This window comes from Dermochelys coriacea, chromosome 11 (assembly GCF_009764565.3).
Source record: "Dermochelys coriacea isolate rDerCor1 chromosome 11, rDerCor1.pri.v4, whole genome shotgun sequence".
Taxonomy (NCBI): Eukaryota; Metazoa; Chordata; order Testudines; family Dermochelyidae; genus Dermochelys; species Dermochelys coriacea.
The window spans coordinates 79,782,693-79,799,809 of record NC_050078.2 but is presented as its reverse complement, the minus strand read 5'-3'; the positions used below and the strand labels follow the sequence as shown (position 1 = coordinate 79,799,809).

The window sequence follows — 17,117 nt, the reverse complement described above, 5'->3', positions numbered from 1 at the left end:
ACACATAGCCTGCCCCGAAAACATTTGCTCCAATAATGCTTGTATATAAGGATTTTTTAGCCCATATGCCATAATAGCCTTTTGGGCTTCCCTCATTAGTTTCCAATCTAATGGTACCCATGTTCTAGCCCCGGTCTGTGATACTGAAACTGGGAACGTAGCTGGCATAGCATCCAAGAATTCCCCTTCAATAATAGCATCCTTTATCAACCCATGCCACCTCTTAATCGGATCAGGGGATCCTTCTCTCCTCTCTCCCTCTGTTCTCCAAATCACCCCTCTCCCTCTGTCCCCTTGTTCTCGTTTGACCGGAGAGTACTCAGGCGGCAGAGGCTTTGCCTTTGGTCAGACCGGTCGCGTAATAGGATTCAAAAGTTTACGGTAGTCTTCCTCTGCTGTTGTCATCAAGGCTCCTTCCGATGTGAGATGTTCCGTACAGTCATAATATCCGCATAATTTGCAAACATGAGGCCACTGCGAAGGATCTGGTATGCCTTGATCCCGTAGCTGTTTCAATAACTGTGACTGTGATGATCCCGCTGGTCTACCCTCCTTTTGATCCAGTTCATCCATTATCTGCTGAGCCTTACTGCCCTCCTTGTACAAACGGTGAATTATTTGTTCCTGCGTCAGGTCACCAAATTCTCCCCCTTCAGGCAAATCAGTAATCCGAACCGGTGCAACAGGGGCCGACGGTAAAACCAAAGGATGCTCCACCGAAGGATATAGCCCGGATCTCTCAGGCACAGAAACAACCTTGCCCTGTGGAGATTGTCCCTCCGAAACCGATTGATCCACTGCCATTGGTTCTTCATTACCAGAGCAATCGGCATCTCCAGGTAGTGGCACTTCACCAGCCTCTGGGGGTGCCAAGGGGATCATGGGTGTTGTTTTCCCAAAAAAGTCTCACACCCCGGCCGGGAACACCCCTTTAGGGGGCGACCCAAGCGCCTCACGTAGCGCGGTACGGGCTCCAGCCTGAGCCGCCTCACTTGTAACGGCTCGATGAACTATTCGCCAGGTAGGGCTTAACGCAATAGCCTCTTTATTCCCAACACCCACTGAATCCCACATGTCCTCCCCCAATGCCTTCCATACCATAAAATCAAATACATTCTTTGCAGTAACCAAAAAACCCCGTCGCCTTCCCCACCGAAGCAGTTTTTGAAGAGCTTCCGGGGAAAATTTTTCTTCCTGGTTACTGAGCAGATTGCTTAAGACCTTGAATACGGCCTGCTCATCTGCAGATGCTGCGACTCCCATTATGAGAGATGTCCCCTGCCGCTCACCTTTAATAGTGGGGAGCTCCCTCGCCTCAATTGGGCGTCCCGGTTCCTCCGTTAAATTGAGGACACCGGCAGCGGCGGTCCCTGCTGTTTCTTACTCCGGACGTGGTGCCGAACTCACGGAATTCCTATCAAGTCGGGGTCACCATTTGTCGCTGGCTGGCTTGCAGCACAACTGAGACAGTTGCTGGTAAAAGCATTTTATTTCTGATTATACAGTCATATATATAAGATAGTTGTTTACCCTTTTTACAATTCATTATCCAATGTTCTTATCTTAGTGTTTCATTATTCTGCTGTGCTGGAAACTAGAAGTCGCTTCTCATGCTATTAGCTTTGTAGTGTAGCCAAATTCCCAACCTGTATAATCTTGTTTACTTCGTTTCTCATGACCCGTGGGGTAGCTTTATGTTCTGCCAAATTCTGATATCTTCCATTGACAAATTCTTCCTTAGAACATTTGATAGTCTCCATCTCCCACACACAGCCTTCTGTAAGGTAAGCTGAGCCTCTGTCAATAGCACTTCTGTATGGCTTCCCTGTGCAAGCCACACGCTAAGCTGTCACGCAGGGCATCATTTAATATCTCCTTAAATTCACAGTGCTCCTCAAGCTTTTTCAAAGTTGCTACAAATTGCATAACTGTTTCGTCCTCTTTTTGGTCTCTTTTGTGGAACTTATATCTTTCAGCAATTACCAATGGTTTTGGAGAAAAATGGGACCCCAGGATTTCCACAATGTCACTGTAAGATTTGGTCTCAGACTTAACAGGGTCTAGTAAGCTGCGCATCAGGGAATAGGTCTTAGCCCCTACAACACTTAAGAATATTGGCACCTTCTCTTCTGTAATGTCATTTGCAATAACAAAAAGCTCAAAACATTCAGTATATATGTGCCATTGCACCACAGTCTCCTCTAAAGGTTCCAGCGGCCCGTAAGTGTAGCCATGGTTTTAGTTTCAGTTTGCACCATCAGTGCAAACAAGCTAGTTCTCACCCCCTTCCGACAGTTTTGTGTATGTATGTGTGTGTGTGTGTGGGGGGGGTTGGTTGTACTTGACTTCTACTTTCTTCTCTTGCTGGGGAAGCACAGGAATCCCATCCTTGTCGCCACGTTGTTGTATCCTTGGGGGCAACAAGTTTTAGGAAGAAATCACTTGAGACACAGAGAGCTGTAAACCTTAAAAGGCATCCATTTATTGCCACACACTGAACTAACCAAAAACCAGCCAAAACCGGCTGTGCTGTCCCTAATAATCTAATTCAGTTGCCATAGCAACAACAAGATTCTATTACCATGACAACCAAATACACAACACCCCACTATCTCAGTATTTGTCTGTAGCCAGCCTTGAGTGCTGGGACAGGGGAGGGGAAGGCAAGGAAAGTTTTGATGAGCCTTGGCAGCTGTGTGAGCTGATGGCTTTGTCTAACCAGTTGGGAAAGGCAAGGTTAGTGGAAGATGAATGTCCCTGTACCTTACCTGTTACATGTGTGGAGGATTGTGACAGTGAAGGGAATGTTCCTGTCTCTGTTAGGGGTAAATGTACATTAAGTAAATGTCAGACTTGCCCATGGAGGGAGCTACCCCAGTCTAAAAGCAGGTGTCTGAGAACAGCCATGTGTGCTGGGAAAAGGGAAATAATATCCCAAGCTGTGTGTCTGTTAAAGGGGAAGGTTTCTCCAGCTCTTTTTTGTCTGTGGAGCAGACAGAAGGTGCCCCTCAGCCTATGATGGTTGAGGGTAGTGCAGTTGTCTCAGACTTGGTTCTGGTTACAACCAATGCCCAGAAAGGAAATGGTCCTAAATTTCTGTCTGCTAGGGAGAGTGACACTGTAACTAGGTTGCATCCAGCTAGTGTCCTAACAAAATCCCAGAGACCAAATGACTCTGGTACTGTTGCTTTGCCTGTTGCTGGGAAAGGGTGCAGCAACGTTGTCTAATCAAATTGATGCCCTAGCCAGGGCACAAGGAAAGCATAAAGGTGATTTGATTGTGTTGCCCACTGACAGTGTGGAAACATGTAACCAGAAGGAAATGATTCCTGAACTTGTGTGTGTTGAGACTGACAACTTGTATGTTGCCTAGTCAAGGCACTGAGAGAATTTCTCTCCTGAGTGGAGGAGTCTCTGATGTTCAATATGACTCCTCAATATGGTGTTAGTTACAACTGAAGTATTCTCCAGGCTAAGAACATCTGAGAGGGCTCTTCCCTGTATGGACTTGCTGATGCTTGATGCCATGTGAGCATGAAATGCAGGTACCCCTTCAAGCTCTTTCTTGTGTAAATTATCCAATGGGAAATAATGTGTGAGCTCAGCCTGAAGCTTTTCCTGCAGTTATTGAAGCTTTTCCCGCATTCCAAGTATTTATGGATTATGTGTGGATTCTCTTGTGTGGTTTGTCTGTTATGAAGTAAGGTTTGATCTTCAATGAAACTTTTTCCAGGCAAGGCATTTATAGATACAATGCTATGTGGATTCTGAAATGTTTAGGAAGGTATGAAATGGAACTGAAGCTTTTCCCATCATCCAAGCATTTATGTGGTCTCTCTCGTGTGTGCATTGTCTGATGTATATTAAGATTTGAACTCTCATGGAGGCTTTTCCACAGTGCAGGGTGGGCAGAAAAGTTTTGCTACACTGAAACATGGTCACAGCGGCTACATTTCAAGTCAGAATCTGGGATAAGGTTGGTTTGACTCAGGTCTACATGTTGCAGTGTGGACACCAGAGCCCAGATTTGACCCTAGGATAGAAATGTCTTTATGTAGGGTTAAGAAACAGTATAGATGCTCAAGCCCAGGGTTCTCCAACATGGGCCAACGGACTCCAGACCCAATAACCCTGGGCTTACATTGCATTGTAGACAATCCCAGAGTGACATACATGCATATCCTCATTAGTGTTCGGTGACACAACCAGTTCAGAAGAAAAAAAATTCCACGACTATCTTCAAAAATCTCAGCTGGAAAATGAAAGGGAAATAAACAAGGAAACATTTTTATATGCTTTATTTACATTCAGTAAACATCAGGCTTAAAGGGAACTGGGAGGGAACTTTCATAACCAGACCATGTGGCCAACGTTAAAGCGCTGCCACTTTTGCTCCCCCGCATCGGCAACCCTGCCTGTAGGGTCCGGCAAGGCCCCTGATGGGGGGACCAAAAGGGGCAGCTGCCTTGGGTGGCCCTTCAACTCACAGTGGTGGCAATGAAGGGCTGCCTGGGGGAGCCTGATCCCCAGCCCCGCCCCTTCCACATGAGGCCCCGCCCCTTCCGGTGGCCAGAGCCACCCCCCCCACACCTTGCCCAGGAGGGATCCGGGGTACCAGTAAGTCCCTCTGCTTACTTTCACCCCGTTAATGAGTTACAGTCACACATTCAGAAAGATTTTATAGATCTCCCTCTCATGTTTTCTTTCCTTCTGCCTTTTGTTTTATTTCACCAGTTTTTCACATCATTTTAGCTAGCACTTGTTTTCCATCCATTTATTTCTCTGTCTGCCCCTAAATCTCTTTTATTTCCTATCACAAATCATTCCAACACAGGTTCCCATTTTTCTCCCCAAACTCTTCCCTTCCTCTCCTCTGCCTCAAGCTTTTCTGGTTTCAGGATTGTTTTGCTTTCACTCTTTTCACATTAGTTCCCTACCCCCCACGCCTTTCCCCAGGTTTCTCTATTTACTCTTGTTTTACTTTATTCCTCCCCCCTTTGATTTCTTCTCTCCCTTCTGATTAAACCTGCTCTGTACCTGCCTCTCTCCTCCCTGCAGCCAGCTCACCTTCATCCGAATGACATCCCCCCGCCCCTCCTCCTCACCACAGCATCCCTTCCCCAGTGTCCCGGAGGTCACACTTCCCAGTCCCTGGGACTGGGTCTCTATCTCCCAGGCTCCCTGCTGGTGCAGAGGATCCACCTTCTCCCCAAACCTCCCAGATCACAGTTAATTCAGTGTCCTTGCCACCCCCACATCTGCTGTCCCCCAGACCCGCTAGTAGTTACAGCCGCAACCCCCACATCACTTCTGTCCCTGACCCTCCAACAGTTCTCATCCTGCCGCCCCCACAGGTGCCCTTCAAGGCTCCTATGCTCCTCCTGCAGCCCCAGAGTTATTCACACACCCTCCTTCCCATCCCCGGGGCGGGGCTGCAGGCAGGGAGGGGGAGTGTCATAGAGATTAGATATTGGAGTTGGGTAGGCAGGTGCCCTCCAAGGTCATAAAGATGAGCCACAGGCTAGGTAGATGAGCGTCCTCCAGTATCATAGAGACTAGGATGACTGTGATTAGAGACTCCCATTTTTTCATGCCCATTGAGCTGTTCCCACCATGTCTCAGTAGCACCGTCTGTGCCAGAATTCCCAGAGTCCTCCTGCGCCATAGAGGACAGTGCCATACGGGCGGCAAAAGCCTTGGGTCGAGGAGATTGGAGGAGGCAGAGAAGCTGCCCCCTGCTTTCTATGCTTTGACAGGTCCGACACCTATCAGGGCATCCAGGGTCATAGAGATTGGATGGCAGAAAGTCTGAAGGAAGACAGGAGACTTCCAATGTCACAAAGACAAGGGGGCGTGAGACTAGAGAGGGTCTCCAGAGTCGTATCCAGGGCCGGCTCCAGGCACCAGCTTTCCAAGCAGGTGCTTGGGGCGGCAGTCCATGTCCCGCGGCGGCAATTTGGCGGCAGCTCTGCCGCTCTTCCCGCCGCGGTGGCTTTCAGGGGCGGCAGCAATTCCATGGCAACTGCTTGGGGCGGCAAAATTGGTAGAGCCGCCCCGGTGATATCCCCCCCATGTCTCAGCAATACTGTCTGAGCTGGGATCCTGTCCAGACCCAGAACCAGGAACGAATTCGCTGCCCGGTGAAAGAGGCTGGCGGGAAAGTGAAGATCGGGGCCTCGTTATCAGCGTCAAAAAATGTCACCTGCCCCCATTCACAGTCCAGAGAAACCCGGATCCTTCTGGGGACCCGGCTCAGGGGAAGGGGGGTCTCAGGGAAGGTGAGAGCCTGGAACTGATGCCCCCACCACTGCACAGCCCAGATCCCCCCCTCAGGGTTATGACTGATCCAGCCTTTCCTCCTCACAGACTCTCTGGCCACCCCCGCAGCCCAGCGCCTCCCATCCCCCAGCTCCACCTCCCAGCAATGTCTCCCCCAGGTGAATCCCTCACAGCCCAGCACACAGAGCTCAGTGTCAAATCGCTCAGGATTGTCAGGCAGATCCTGCCGGGTGTATCCCCATCTCACACTTTTCCGATCCTCAGATAGGATGAGCTGGGGATGAGCCGTGTCTGGATCCAGAGTCACAGTCACTAGGGAGAGAGAATCAGAGTGTGAGGGCAGGGCTCGGTCCTGGGGGAGGCTGGGACTATTTCTCACACTCCCCAGCAGCCCTGCTCTGGCTGGGACAGGCCTGGATGCCAGGGAACTGCCTCTGTCCTGGGCACCTGACACTGAGCAGAGATGTCACTGCAGTTCTCAGCCTGGGTAATGGGACCCACTTTTGTACGTTCTCATTTGGTTACAGAGGCTGCAGCTCCCTGTTCCCCAGCTGGCTCTAGCTCAGATGGCAAAGAGTCTGGAGGGGAAAAGGGTCACAGAGATGAGAGCACCTGGTCTCGGATTAACAAAGCCAGCCTGGGGAGCTGCTTCTCTGCCCTGAGTGCCTGAGACCCAGCACAGATGCCCTGGCAGCTCCTCCCCATGGCTGCTGGGACCTGCTGTGGGGGCTGCAGAAACTGCCTCTCTCCCCCCTTCCCTGCTGCAACTCCCTGCTGGGGCTGCTCCTTTGAGGGTTAGAGAGGAAGAACCGGACGTTGTGCAGAGAGGAGTGAGAGGAGGGAGGCACCAGATATAAACCCAGGGGGAAGCTGTTCACTGAGCCCATCAGCACTTGACCTCCTGAGCATTTCATGTTTGTATTTTTATTTCTTGGGGAAGGGGGGTGTCACAGTCGGTGTTGGTTTGGTTTGTGTCTTTAGCTACTTGTTTATAAAACTGTTTTCATGCATTTTTTCTCTGAAGTGAAAGTTAATCTCTCCTGAAATCTCTCACCTGGTCTGTATGAGCTTAGGGATTTCCTTCTTTTTGTCTGAATTTCAGAGCACAATTCATGAAGCAGTGAATAGCTCTAGTGGGAGAGCCCAGCCCTGACCTAAGGAAAGGTCGGATGTTGGAGAAAAGCTATGCAGGAGACCCTCTCTTCCAGGGTAAAGGAGAGGGATGTGTCTGCCCTAAGGGGAGAGTGCTCTCTACACATTCCTCTCAATTTAATATTGGAAGGGCCTATGAATGTCTATGAAAACCCCAGGGTCAGAGTTAAGGGTGTTTGGATGTTGGTCAGTATCTGTTTCTATTCACTGGTGTGGACATGAACTGAGCACTAAGATTGGTGTCAGGATTGTTTGTGTGACTTCCCCTTGGGATTTCCGTAGCAGTGAATATTTTCTTTTTAAGTCTGGTCGGTGTTGATTTGGAAATGTTTTCATGGGAATTTTCTCCTTTTTTAAAGATAACCTGCACCTGCAATCTTACCCTGTCTGTGTGCTCCTGTCTCCAGTTCAGATAGCAGAGTGTCTGGAGATGGAAAGGATAAAAGAGAGGTGAGATTTCATGTTGTCATATTTCATAGAATCATAGAATCATAGAATATCAGGGTTGGAAGGGACCCCAGAAGGTCATCTAGTCCAACCCCCTGCTCAAAGCAGGACCAAGTCCCAGTTAAATCATCCCAGCCAGGGCTTTGTCAAGCCTGACCTTAAAAACCTCTAAGGAAGGAGATTCTACCACCTCCCTAGGTAACGCATTCCAGTGTTTCACCACCCTCTTAGTGAAAAAGTTTTTCCTAATATCCAATCTAAACCTCCCCCATTGCAACTTGAGACCATTACTCCTCGTTCTGTCATCTGCTACCATTGAGAACAGTCTAGAGCCATCCTCTTTGAAACCCCCTTTCAGGTAGTTGAAAGCAGCTATCAAATCCCCCCTCATTCTTCTCTTCTGCAGACTAAACAATCCCAGCTCCCTCAGCCTCTCCTCATAAGTCATGTGCTCTAGACCCCTAATCATTTTTGTTGCCCTTCGTTGTACTCTTTCCAATTTATCCACATCCTTCCTGTAGTGTGGGGCCCAAAACTGGACACAGTACTCCAGATGAGGCCTCACCAGTGTCGAATAGAGGGGAACGATCACGTCCCTCGATCTGCTCGCTATGCCCCTACTTATACAACCCAAAATGCCATTGGCCTTCTTGGCAACAAGGGCACACTGCTGACTCATATCCAGCTTCTCGTCCACTGTCACCCCTAGGTCCTTTTCCGCAGAACTGCTGCCGAGCCATTCGGTCCCTAGTCTGTAGCGGTGCATTGGATTCTTCCATCCTAAGTGCAGGACCCTGCATTTATCCTTATTGAACCTCATTAGATTTCTTTTGGCCCAATCCTCCAATTTGTCTAGGTCCTTCTGTATCCTATCCCTCCCCTCCAGCGTATCTACCACTCCTCCCAGTTTAGTATCATCCGCAAATTTGCTGAGAGTGCAATCCACACCATCCTCCAGATCATTTATGAAGATATTGAACAAAACGGGCCCCAGGACCGACCCCTGGGGCACTCCACTTGACACCGGCTGCCAACTAGACATGGAGCCATTGATCACTACCCGTTGAGCCCGACAATCTAGCCAGCTTTCTACCCACCTTATAGTGCATTCATCCAGCCCATACTTCCTTAACTTGCTGACAAGAATGCTGTGGGAGACCGTGTCAAAAGCTTTGCTAAAGTCAAGAAACAATACATCCACTGCTTTCCCTTCATCCACAGAACCAGTAATCTCATCATAAAAGGCGATTAGATTAGTCAGGCATGACCTTCCCTTGGTGAATCCATGCTGACTGTTCCTGATCACTTTCCTCTCCTCTAAGTGCTTCAGGATTGATTCTTTGAGGACCTGCTCCATGATTTTTCCAGGGACTGAGGTGAGGCTGACCGGCCTGTAGTTCCCAGGATCCTCCTTCTTCCCTTTTTTAAAGATGGGCACTACATTAGCCTTTTTCCAGTCATCCGGGACTTCCCCCGTTCGCCACGAGTTTTCAAAGATAATGGCCAAGGGCTCTGCAATCACAGCCGCCAATTCCTTCAGCACTCTCGGATGCAATTCGTCCGGCCCCATGGACTTGTGCACGTCCAGCTTTTCTAAATAGTCCCTAACCACCTCTATCTCTACAGAGGGCTGGCCATCTCTTCCCCATTTTGTGTTGCCCAGCACAGCAGTCTGGGAGCTGACCTTGTTAGTGAAAACAGAGGCAAAAAAAGCATTGAGTACATTAGCTTTTTCCACATCCTCTGTCACTAGCTTGCCTCCCTCATTCAGTAAGGGGCCCACACTTTCCTTGGCTTTCTTCTTGTTGCCAACATACCTGAAGAAACCCTTCTTGTTACTCTTGACATCTCTTGCTAGCTGCAGCTCCAGGTGCGATTTGGCCCTCCTGATATCTTTCCTACATGCCCGAGCAATATTTTTATACTCTTCCCTGGTCATATGTCCAACCTTCCACTTCTTGTAAGCTTCTTTTTTATGTTTAAGATCCGCTAGGATTTCACCATTAAGCCAAGCTGGTCGCCTGCCATATTTACTATTCTTTCGACTCATCGGGATGGTTTGTCCCTGTAACCTCAACAGGGATTCCTTGAAATACAGCCAGCTCTCCTGGACTCCCTTCCCTTTCATGTTAGTCCCCCAGGGGATCCTGGCCATCTGTTCCCTGAGGGAGTCAAAGTCTGCTTTCCTGAAGTCCAGGGTCCGTATCCTGCTGCTTACCTTTCTTCCCTGCGTCAGGATCCTGAACTCAACCAACTCATGGTCACTGCCTCCCAGATTCCCATCCACTTTTGCTTCCCCCACTAATTCTACCCGGTTTGTGAGCAGCAGGTCAAGAAAAGCGCTCCCCCTAGTTGGCTCCCCTAGCACTTGCACCAGGAAATTGTCCCCTACGCTTTCCAAAAACTTCCTGGATTGTCTATGCACCGCTGTATTGCTCTCCCAGCAGATATCAGGAAAATTAAAGTCACCCATGAGAATCAGGGCATGCGATCTAGTAGCTTCCGTGAGTTGCCGGAAGAAAGCCTCATCCACCTCATCCCCCTGGTCCGGTGGTCTATAGCAGACTCCCACCATGACATCACTCTTGTTGCACACACTTCTAAACTTAATCCAGAGACACTCAGGTTTTTCCACAGTTTCGTACCGGAGCTCTGAGCAGTCATACTGCTCCCTTACATACAGTGCTACTCCCCCACCTTTTCTGCCCTGCCTGTCCTTCCTGAACAGTTTATAACCATCCATGACTGTACTCCAGTCATGTGAGTTATCCCACCAAGTCTCTGTTATTCCAATCACGTCATAATTCCTTGACATCACCAGGACCTCCAGTTCTCCCTGCTTGTTTCCAAGGCTTTGTGCATTTGTATATAAGCACTTGAGATAACCTGTTGATCGCCCCTCATTCCCAGTATGAGGCAGGAGCCCTCCCCTCTACAGACATTCCTGCCTGTGCTTCCTCCCGGTATCCCGCTTTCCCACTTACCTCAGGGCTTTGGTCTCCTTCCCCCGGTGAACCTAGTTTAAAGCCCTCCTCACTAGGTTAGCCAGCCTGCTGGCAAAGATGTTCTTCCCTCTCTTCGTAAGATGGAGCCCGTCTCTGCCCAGCACTCCTCCTTCATGGAACACCATCCCATGGTCAAAGAATCCAAAGCCTTCACTCCGACACCACCTGCGTAGCCATTCGTTGACCTCCACGATTCGACGGTCCCTACCCAGGCCTTTTCCTTCCACGGGGAGGATGGACGAGAACACCACTTGCGCCTCCAACTCCTTTATCCTTCTTCCCAGAGCCACGTAGTCCGCAGTGATCCGCTCAAGGTCATTCTTGGCAGTATCATTGGTGCCCACGTGGAGAAGCAGGAAGGGGTAGCGATCCGAGGGCTTGATGAGTCTCGGCAGTCTCTCCGTCACATCACGAATCTTAGCCCCTGGCAAGCAGCAGACTTCTCGGTTTTCCCGGTCAGGGCGGCAGATAGATGACTCAGTCCCCCGGAGGAGAGAGTCCCCGACCACCACCACCCGCCTTCTCCTCTTGGGAGTGGTGGTCGTGGAACCCCCAACCTCAGGACATCGCATCTCATGCCTCCCAACCAGCGGAGTCTCCTTCTGCTTTCTCCCCCCAGACCTATCATCTGGTCCACTCTCCGCATTGGTACCTGTGGAGAGAACATGAAAGCGGTTAGTTACCTGTGTCTGTGTTACTGGAACCCGGACATTCCGCTTACCTCTTCTGGAGGTCACATGTTGCCAAGCTTCTTCACTGGCCTCTTGGCTCCTCTGTGCAACCTGCTCTACATCTTTAGAGCTTTGTGCCCCTAGAAGGCTATCCTGAGTTTGGTCCAGAAAATCCTCAGTCTCTCGTATACAACGCAGGGTCGTTACCTGTTGCTCCAGACCTTCAATCTTCTCTTCCAATATGGAGACCAGCTTGCACTTTGTACAGACAAAGTCGCTTCTGTCCTGTGGAAGAAAGACAAACATGGCACATCCAGTGCAGGTCACAACAGCTGAACCCCCCCCTTCCATATCACCTACCTACTATGAGCTTCCTCAGAGACGTTGGCAAGATGTAAGCCTCACTGGGCTCACTCCAGGCGAACTCCCAGGCAAACTCCTGCTGTGAGCTGCTCTGCTGTCCCCGCTGCTCAGCGGGTTCGCTGCCGCTCAGCTGGTTCGCGAGGCTCTGGCTATTTTTAAACAGCCAGGCTTCCCTGACGCAAACACACAGACACCCTAATGCCCGCCCCCTGCAGGCTAGCAGCCAATCAGACACTCACTCAGGCTCCCTCCCAGCAAACACACGCTCGGATACTTCCTCAGCAAGCAAACACACACACGCGGATACTTACCAGTCCCAGGCAAACTCCTGCTGTGAGCTGCTCTGCTGTCCCCGCTGCTCCGCTGGTTCGCTGCCGCTTTATAACATCCCCACTCTTAACTGACATAATTATGTCTTAATAATGAGAGAAACAGAGACATACCCACCTCTTTAATAATAACTAAACTGAAACCTTATATTTCAGGGGTCAGCAACAGTTGGCACGCAGCCCGTCAGGGTAATTCGCTGGCGGGCTGTGAGACATTTTGTTAACGTTGAGCGTCCACAGGCATGGCCCCCTGCAGCTCCCAGCTGCTGTGGATTACACACAAGAGACTCCTGTGCTGGAGAGGCTCATCAGGATTTATGCCTTCCCTTTTGGCCCACAGCGCTGCCATATGGGCCAGAGCACAATGATGGGCTGGGTCCACATTTCAAGAGTGGCCTGAAATGTTGGGTTCTAAACTGCTCTCGAGCACATGCCCTGTGCTCGAGTTGTGTAGTTGGGAGAGAAAAACTGAAGTATCCCAATTTTTGCTATATTTTTATACCTTAATGATTTTGCCAAGGCTCTCTAATTGAATCAATGAATGTGAGACATCCTGGTGCCTGGGCCCCTGCTACATCGGCTCAATTTGGTGACTCTCCATTTTTTATTAAATAGATACATAACCTAATTATTAACCAATTGGCCAGAGTCTAATTCCTCCCACAGTCTCAGAGACACACCGTGATTTCCCCTCCTAGATCCCAACTCTCGGTATCTTTGAATTTCCTCACAGACTCCATTAAAGCAATATTTTCTTGGGAGAAATCACTGAGTCTCTTCTCTAGCTCTGGAGAAATCTCCACTGACTGCTGGAACTTCCCCTTCTCACACCTGGAGAAAGAGAATTTCATTATTACATTTCAGTCACTAACTCACCATCATCCCTTGCTAGGGGAAGTCGCTGCTCTACCGGGCCTGCAGCACAGACCATGGCTGTGCAACCTTCCCCCAAAAGCCCAATTCATGCTCTTCCACTCTGGCCTGGACAGAGCAGATCTGAGGATAAAAGAGGAGTTGAGTCTCCAGGGCCAATTCTCTCGTTGGCTTCTATGCACCAATACTGGTATGCTCCATGTTTCTTGTGTGCATCATGTTATGAGATCTTTCTTTCAGGTAGTAGACTGAGACCTCAGCTGCATCAAACCAGCTCATTCCACACAGGTCTCCAAACAGACTTCCAGTGGAAAAGACCCTTGATCCCTGCTGAGCAGGGTCTGATTATTACCAGTACGCTAGGGGTGAATGGCCCGTATTGCATCTCCAGAACCCTGAGGCAGCCAGTCCCTCAGGATGTCATATCTCCAGGAAATACTTTAGGTCAGTCTCTCCCACTGAATAGATATTCCAGAGTATTCTATAAAAGGCAGAGACCCCTCAGGATTAAGTTGATCAGAGAAATTTTTATCCAAGAAGTGACCCTGCCCCACGCATTTTGCTGTAGAGCCCTGTGGAGATGTGCTGTTAATGTTCTTTCCAAGCCCTTTCACAGCATCATGAAGTACAAGGGGGGTGAGAAAGAGCCATGTACCTGCTTAAGGTGCTTCTGAAATCCTAGAAAGGAAACAGACAGAAAAATAACCTTAGTTTCACATGCCATGACGCCACCCACTGGGGATCCCAGGGAAGGGATTTTGCAAATATGAGGAAAAGCAGCTTGGCCCGGGGCCCAGGCCATGGATCTGCTGACTCAATGTCACTTTTATATCTATGAGTGACACTGAGATCTCTGACTTCTGGATCCCGGTGCCCAGGATTCAGGAGCTGTCCTGTCCCTGTGGTGGGATGTGGAATGTTTCTAACTCAATCTTACCTGCAGGAATTCACTCGCTGGCTTTTGACCCTTCCCCTCCAGCTCACTGATCAGCTCACTGAGATGGGAAATCTCAGAAAGTTTACTGACATTGTCATTCTGTATCTTTACAACCGTCCTGTCCAGCTTCTCCAGTCGGGCCAGCAGGAGTCGCTCTTGTTCCTCCAGGAACTGCCGCAGTTGCTGAAATTCAGACACAATCTTCTGCCTCTCGGCCTGTGTCTGGATCTATTAAAACAAATGGCAAGCCAGGGACATAGAATCTAGGGTCCGTTCATGGAGTGCCGAATGTGCAGGAGACACAATTTCTTTGCAAACTCTAAGATGTCTGAGACTTGACTTTACCCCGTGGTTAATAGGGAGAGGATTTTCTAACACATTCCCACTAGGGTGACCAGATAGCAAGTGTGAAAATTTGGGGCAGGGGACGGGGGGGTAATAGGAGCCTATACAAGACAAAGTCCCAAATATCAGGACTGTCCCTATAAAATCAGGACATCTGGTCACCCTAATTCTCACCAGCCCTAATATCTCTCAATGAGAAGTTTCTATGACTAACATGGGCAGGACACTATGTTATCAGAGGTCTATGTTAATCCAGACCCAGAACAAAAGGAGGCAGGACTCAGCACTACATTGACAGAGACGCCAGGGGAGAAAAAAGAATGGAACTATTAAACAAGGCAAGAAATGCCTGCAGACCGAGGCAGACAGCGCTGCCTGGGATATAGGTCAGTTCCCTTGGGAGGAGTTTTGTGAAAGCCACAAGGGCTAGAAATGAACTGGAATGAAAGTTGAGATTCTGCAGAATATGATGTTGTCCTGATCCAGCCAGAGGAGTTTGCTGGGCCAGTGTATGTGTGTGTGCAAACATGAATCTAACATAGCAGGTTACCAGCAGAATCTCCTGGTCATGGAGAAACACACACAAGCCGACTTTCTCCAAGGCCACGGAGGAATCTGTTCTCTGCAGGTTAATAACATTGGGTACCTACCAGATATTCCCGGGTTTTCCCTGCTCCAGTCACTTTAAATCCCAGCAGCTTTTCTCTCTCTTCCTGCAGAGTCTCCAAATGGGCCTGAATCTTTCTCTGGAGAAACAGAAATGATTTGAGGGAGTTTATTTTGAGGGTTCAGAGTGTGTTTGTGAAAAGGGGTGTTTTTCCATTGCAACCCAAGATTTTGTAGGTGACTGTCAGCCCTACAGGGTCCATGACATCAGGAACCACAAGGAAATAAAACCTCATCAACAGAGACTAGGATTGTTTTATATGCAGACAGTTTAGAATTATTTGTCCTCTTTCTCCATTGAGTTAAACTGGCAAGAAACTGGAGTCACATGGTGGTGAATCAATAAGTCTACATCTGACAAGTTTTCGCTAACAACTTTGGCTGGTGCTTGGCCACATACACAATAACACAGTACAGACACTTGCAACCCAGTCTAATCCCAATGCTATCTGATTTGGACCTGAGCTGTCTGGGGCCCTTCTGTGTTTCAGGGATTCAAGGTGCTGAGGATCCACACAGAGTTTGGTTCAGTGACCTCCCCTAGTGCTGGTCAACCTCCGAACATTAACCCCTCATGGAGCAATATGGGAATTCAGAGCCCCAGTGGGAAACCTCATCTCCCTGCTGGGCCTGGGATTGTCATCAAGGCCTTGGCCTTGAAGCGGCCACACTTCATCACACGCAGGTGCTGTTGGGGCGGCAGCTTGGCCCAGCAGTTGGAGCTTTGGCCTAGGCCTTAGAAGACCTGGTTTCTGCTCCCAGCCACTCATTTTCTGGGCACGTCAAAGCCCCCTCTATGGTTCAGTTTTCCCCTCCCACCCTTTGTGTCTCTTGTCTATTTAGACTGTAAACTCCTCAGGACAGGGATTGTCTCTTTGTGTTTTGTGGGGGCCCTGCAGAATCCACGTCAGATCTCATCTGGGATTTGTAGTGGTTACTGGGATGAAAATATTATATTATTATTAATCATAATTAATAATAAATTTAGTAATAGCAACAGCTTGTAACTCCCCCTTCTCCAGTCTGAAGACAGCACTCTCACATAAATCAGCCAGCAGCTCTAGTAATTTAAACCTCACTCATCATTTAGCAGCTTCAGTTGGGCTGTAAGATCCCTTATCACTTATCTCACTAGTGGGAACTAGATTTGAAATGGCTTCAGCTGCCCAGAGAAATGTTTCCCACATCCATCATTAAAGTCTTCATTTTCATCTCATTAGCCACCTTACCCTGTACATTTCTTTTCATATCATTTTTCATACTGTGAAGGCTTTAGGGAGCTGAATGATGCAGTTACATCCACAGCTGTAGGAGGGAGAAATTAAGCCTGACAGGTGAGTCATTGACAAAGTTAACCTGTAATTAACATAGAATGAATCAGACAGTACAGTGATTCCCTACCTTGTACTCCTGGGCAGCATCCTCGATGGGAACCACTGTGTGAGCTCGGTGCGCCCAGGATCTGTCACACACCATGCAGATGGGAGTTTGATCCTCCTCACAGAACAGGTTGAGAGACTCCTGGTGATCCCCACACACCCCCTTCCCTTCTGCTCTCTTTGCTGCCTGGAAACTCAGACCTTTGGCTATTTCTAGGACATTTGCCAGCTGCCTGTTCAGTCTGAGGTTTCTCTGCTGAGCTGTTTCTCTGCACTTGGGGCAGGTGAAATTCGCATCCGATCCTTCCCAGCACTGGGTGATGCAGACTTGGCAGAAACTGTGCCCACAGTCTATAACCACTGGATTTTTAAAAAGCTCCTGACAGATGGGACAAGCAGCTTCATTCTGGAGACTTTCCAAGGGGCTCTCTGCAGCCATGGCTCCCTCTGGGCAGTGGAACTGGGTTAGTTTCACTTTCCTTAGCTCAGTGGAATTGACCCCCGCAATAATAACAGGGCGTTTCCCTTCCTGGCACTGACTCATGCTGGTTGCTCAGCTGGAACCAGCACCCTGGCAACATTCCACCCCGGAGGCTTTTATGGAAGATGCACTAATAAGGCTCTGGTCCCGCAATCAGCCCCCTGTGTCTCTAAGGGGTGATATTAAATTC

The 17,117-nt window shown here is 49.1% G+C and overlaps 1 protein-coding gene and 1 long non-coding RNA gene across 3 annotated transcripts; one reads left to right on the top strand and one right to left on the bottom strand.

Annotated features, from left to right (window-relative positions):
• The first annotated feature begins 2,486 nt into the window (after positions 1-2,486).
• LOC119863651 lies at positions 2,487-12,964 on the top strand. Its single transcript, XR_006278157.1, has 4 exons — positions 2,487-2,736; positions 3,409-3,545; positions 7,791-7,881; positions 12,403-12,964. It is a non-coding gene; the product is annotated as an uncharacterized LOC119863651 (long non-coding RNA).
• LOC119863649 (zinc finger protein RFP-like) lies at positions 5,935-16,990 on the bottom strand. Of its 2 annotated transcripts, XM_043505850.1 has the most exons (7): positions 16,469-16,990; positions 15,052-15,147; positions 14,057-14,284; positions 13,775-13,797; positions 12,962-13,077; positions 7,814-7,855; positions 5,935-6,591 (listed from the first exon to the last, which is right to left on the bottom strand). In XM_043505850.1, the coding sequence occupies exons 1-7, from the start codon at positions 16,988-16,990 to the stop codon at positions 6,077-6,079; spliced, it is 1,542 nt and encodes a 513-aa protein (XP_043361785.1). In that variant the 3' UTR covers positions 5,935-6,076. The 2 variants fall into 2 exon arrangements, with proteins under 2 accessions (XP_043361785.1, XP_043361786.1); XM_043505851.1 differs by lacking the exon at positions 14,057-14,284.
• Positions 16,991-17,117: the final 127 nt, after the last annotated feature.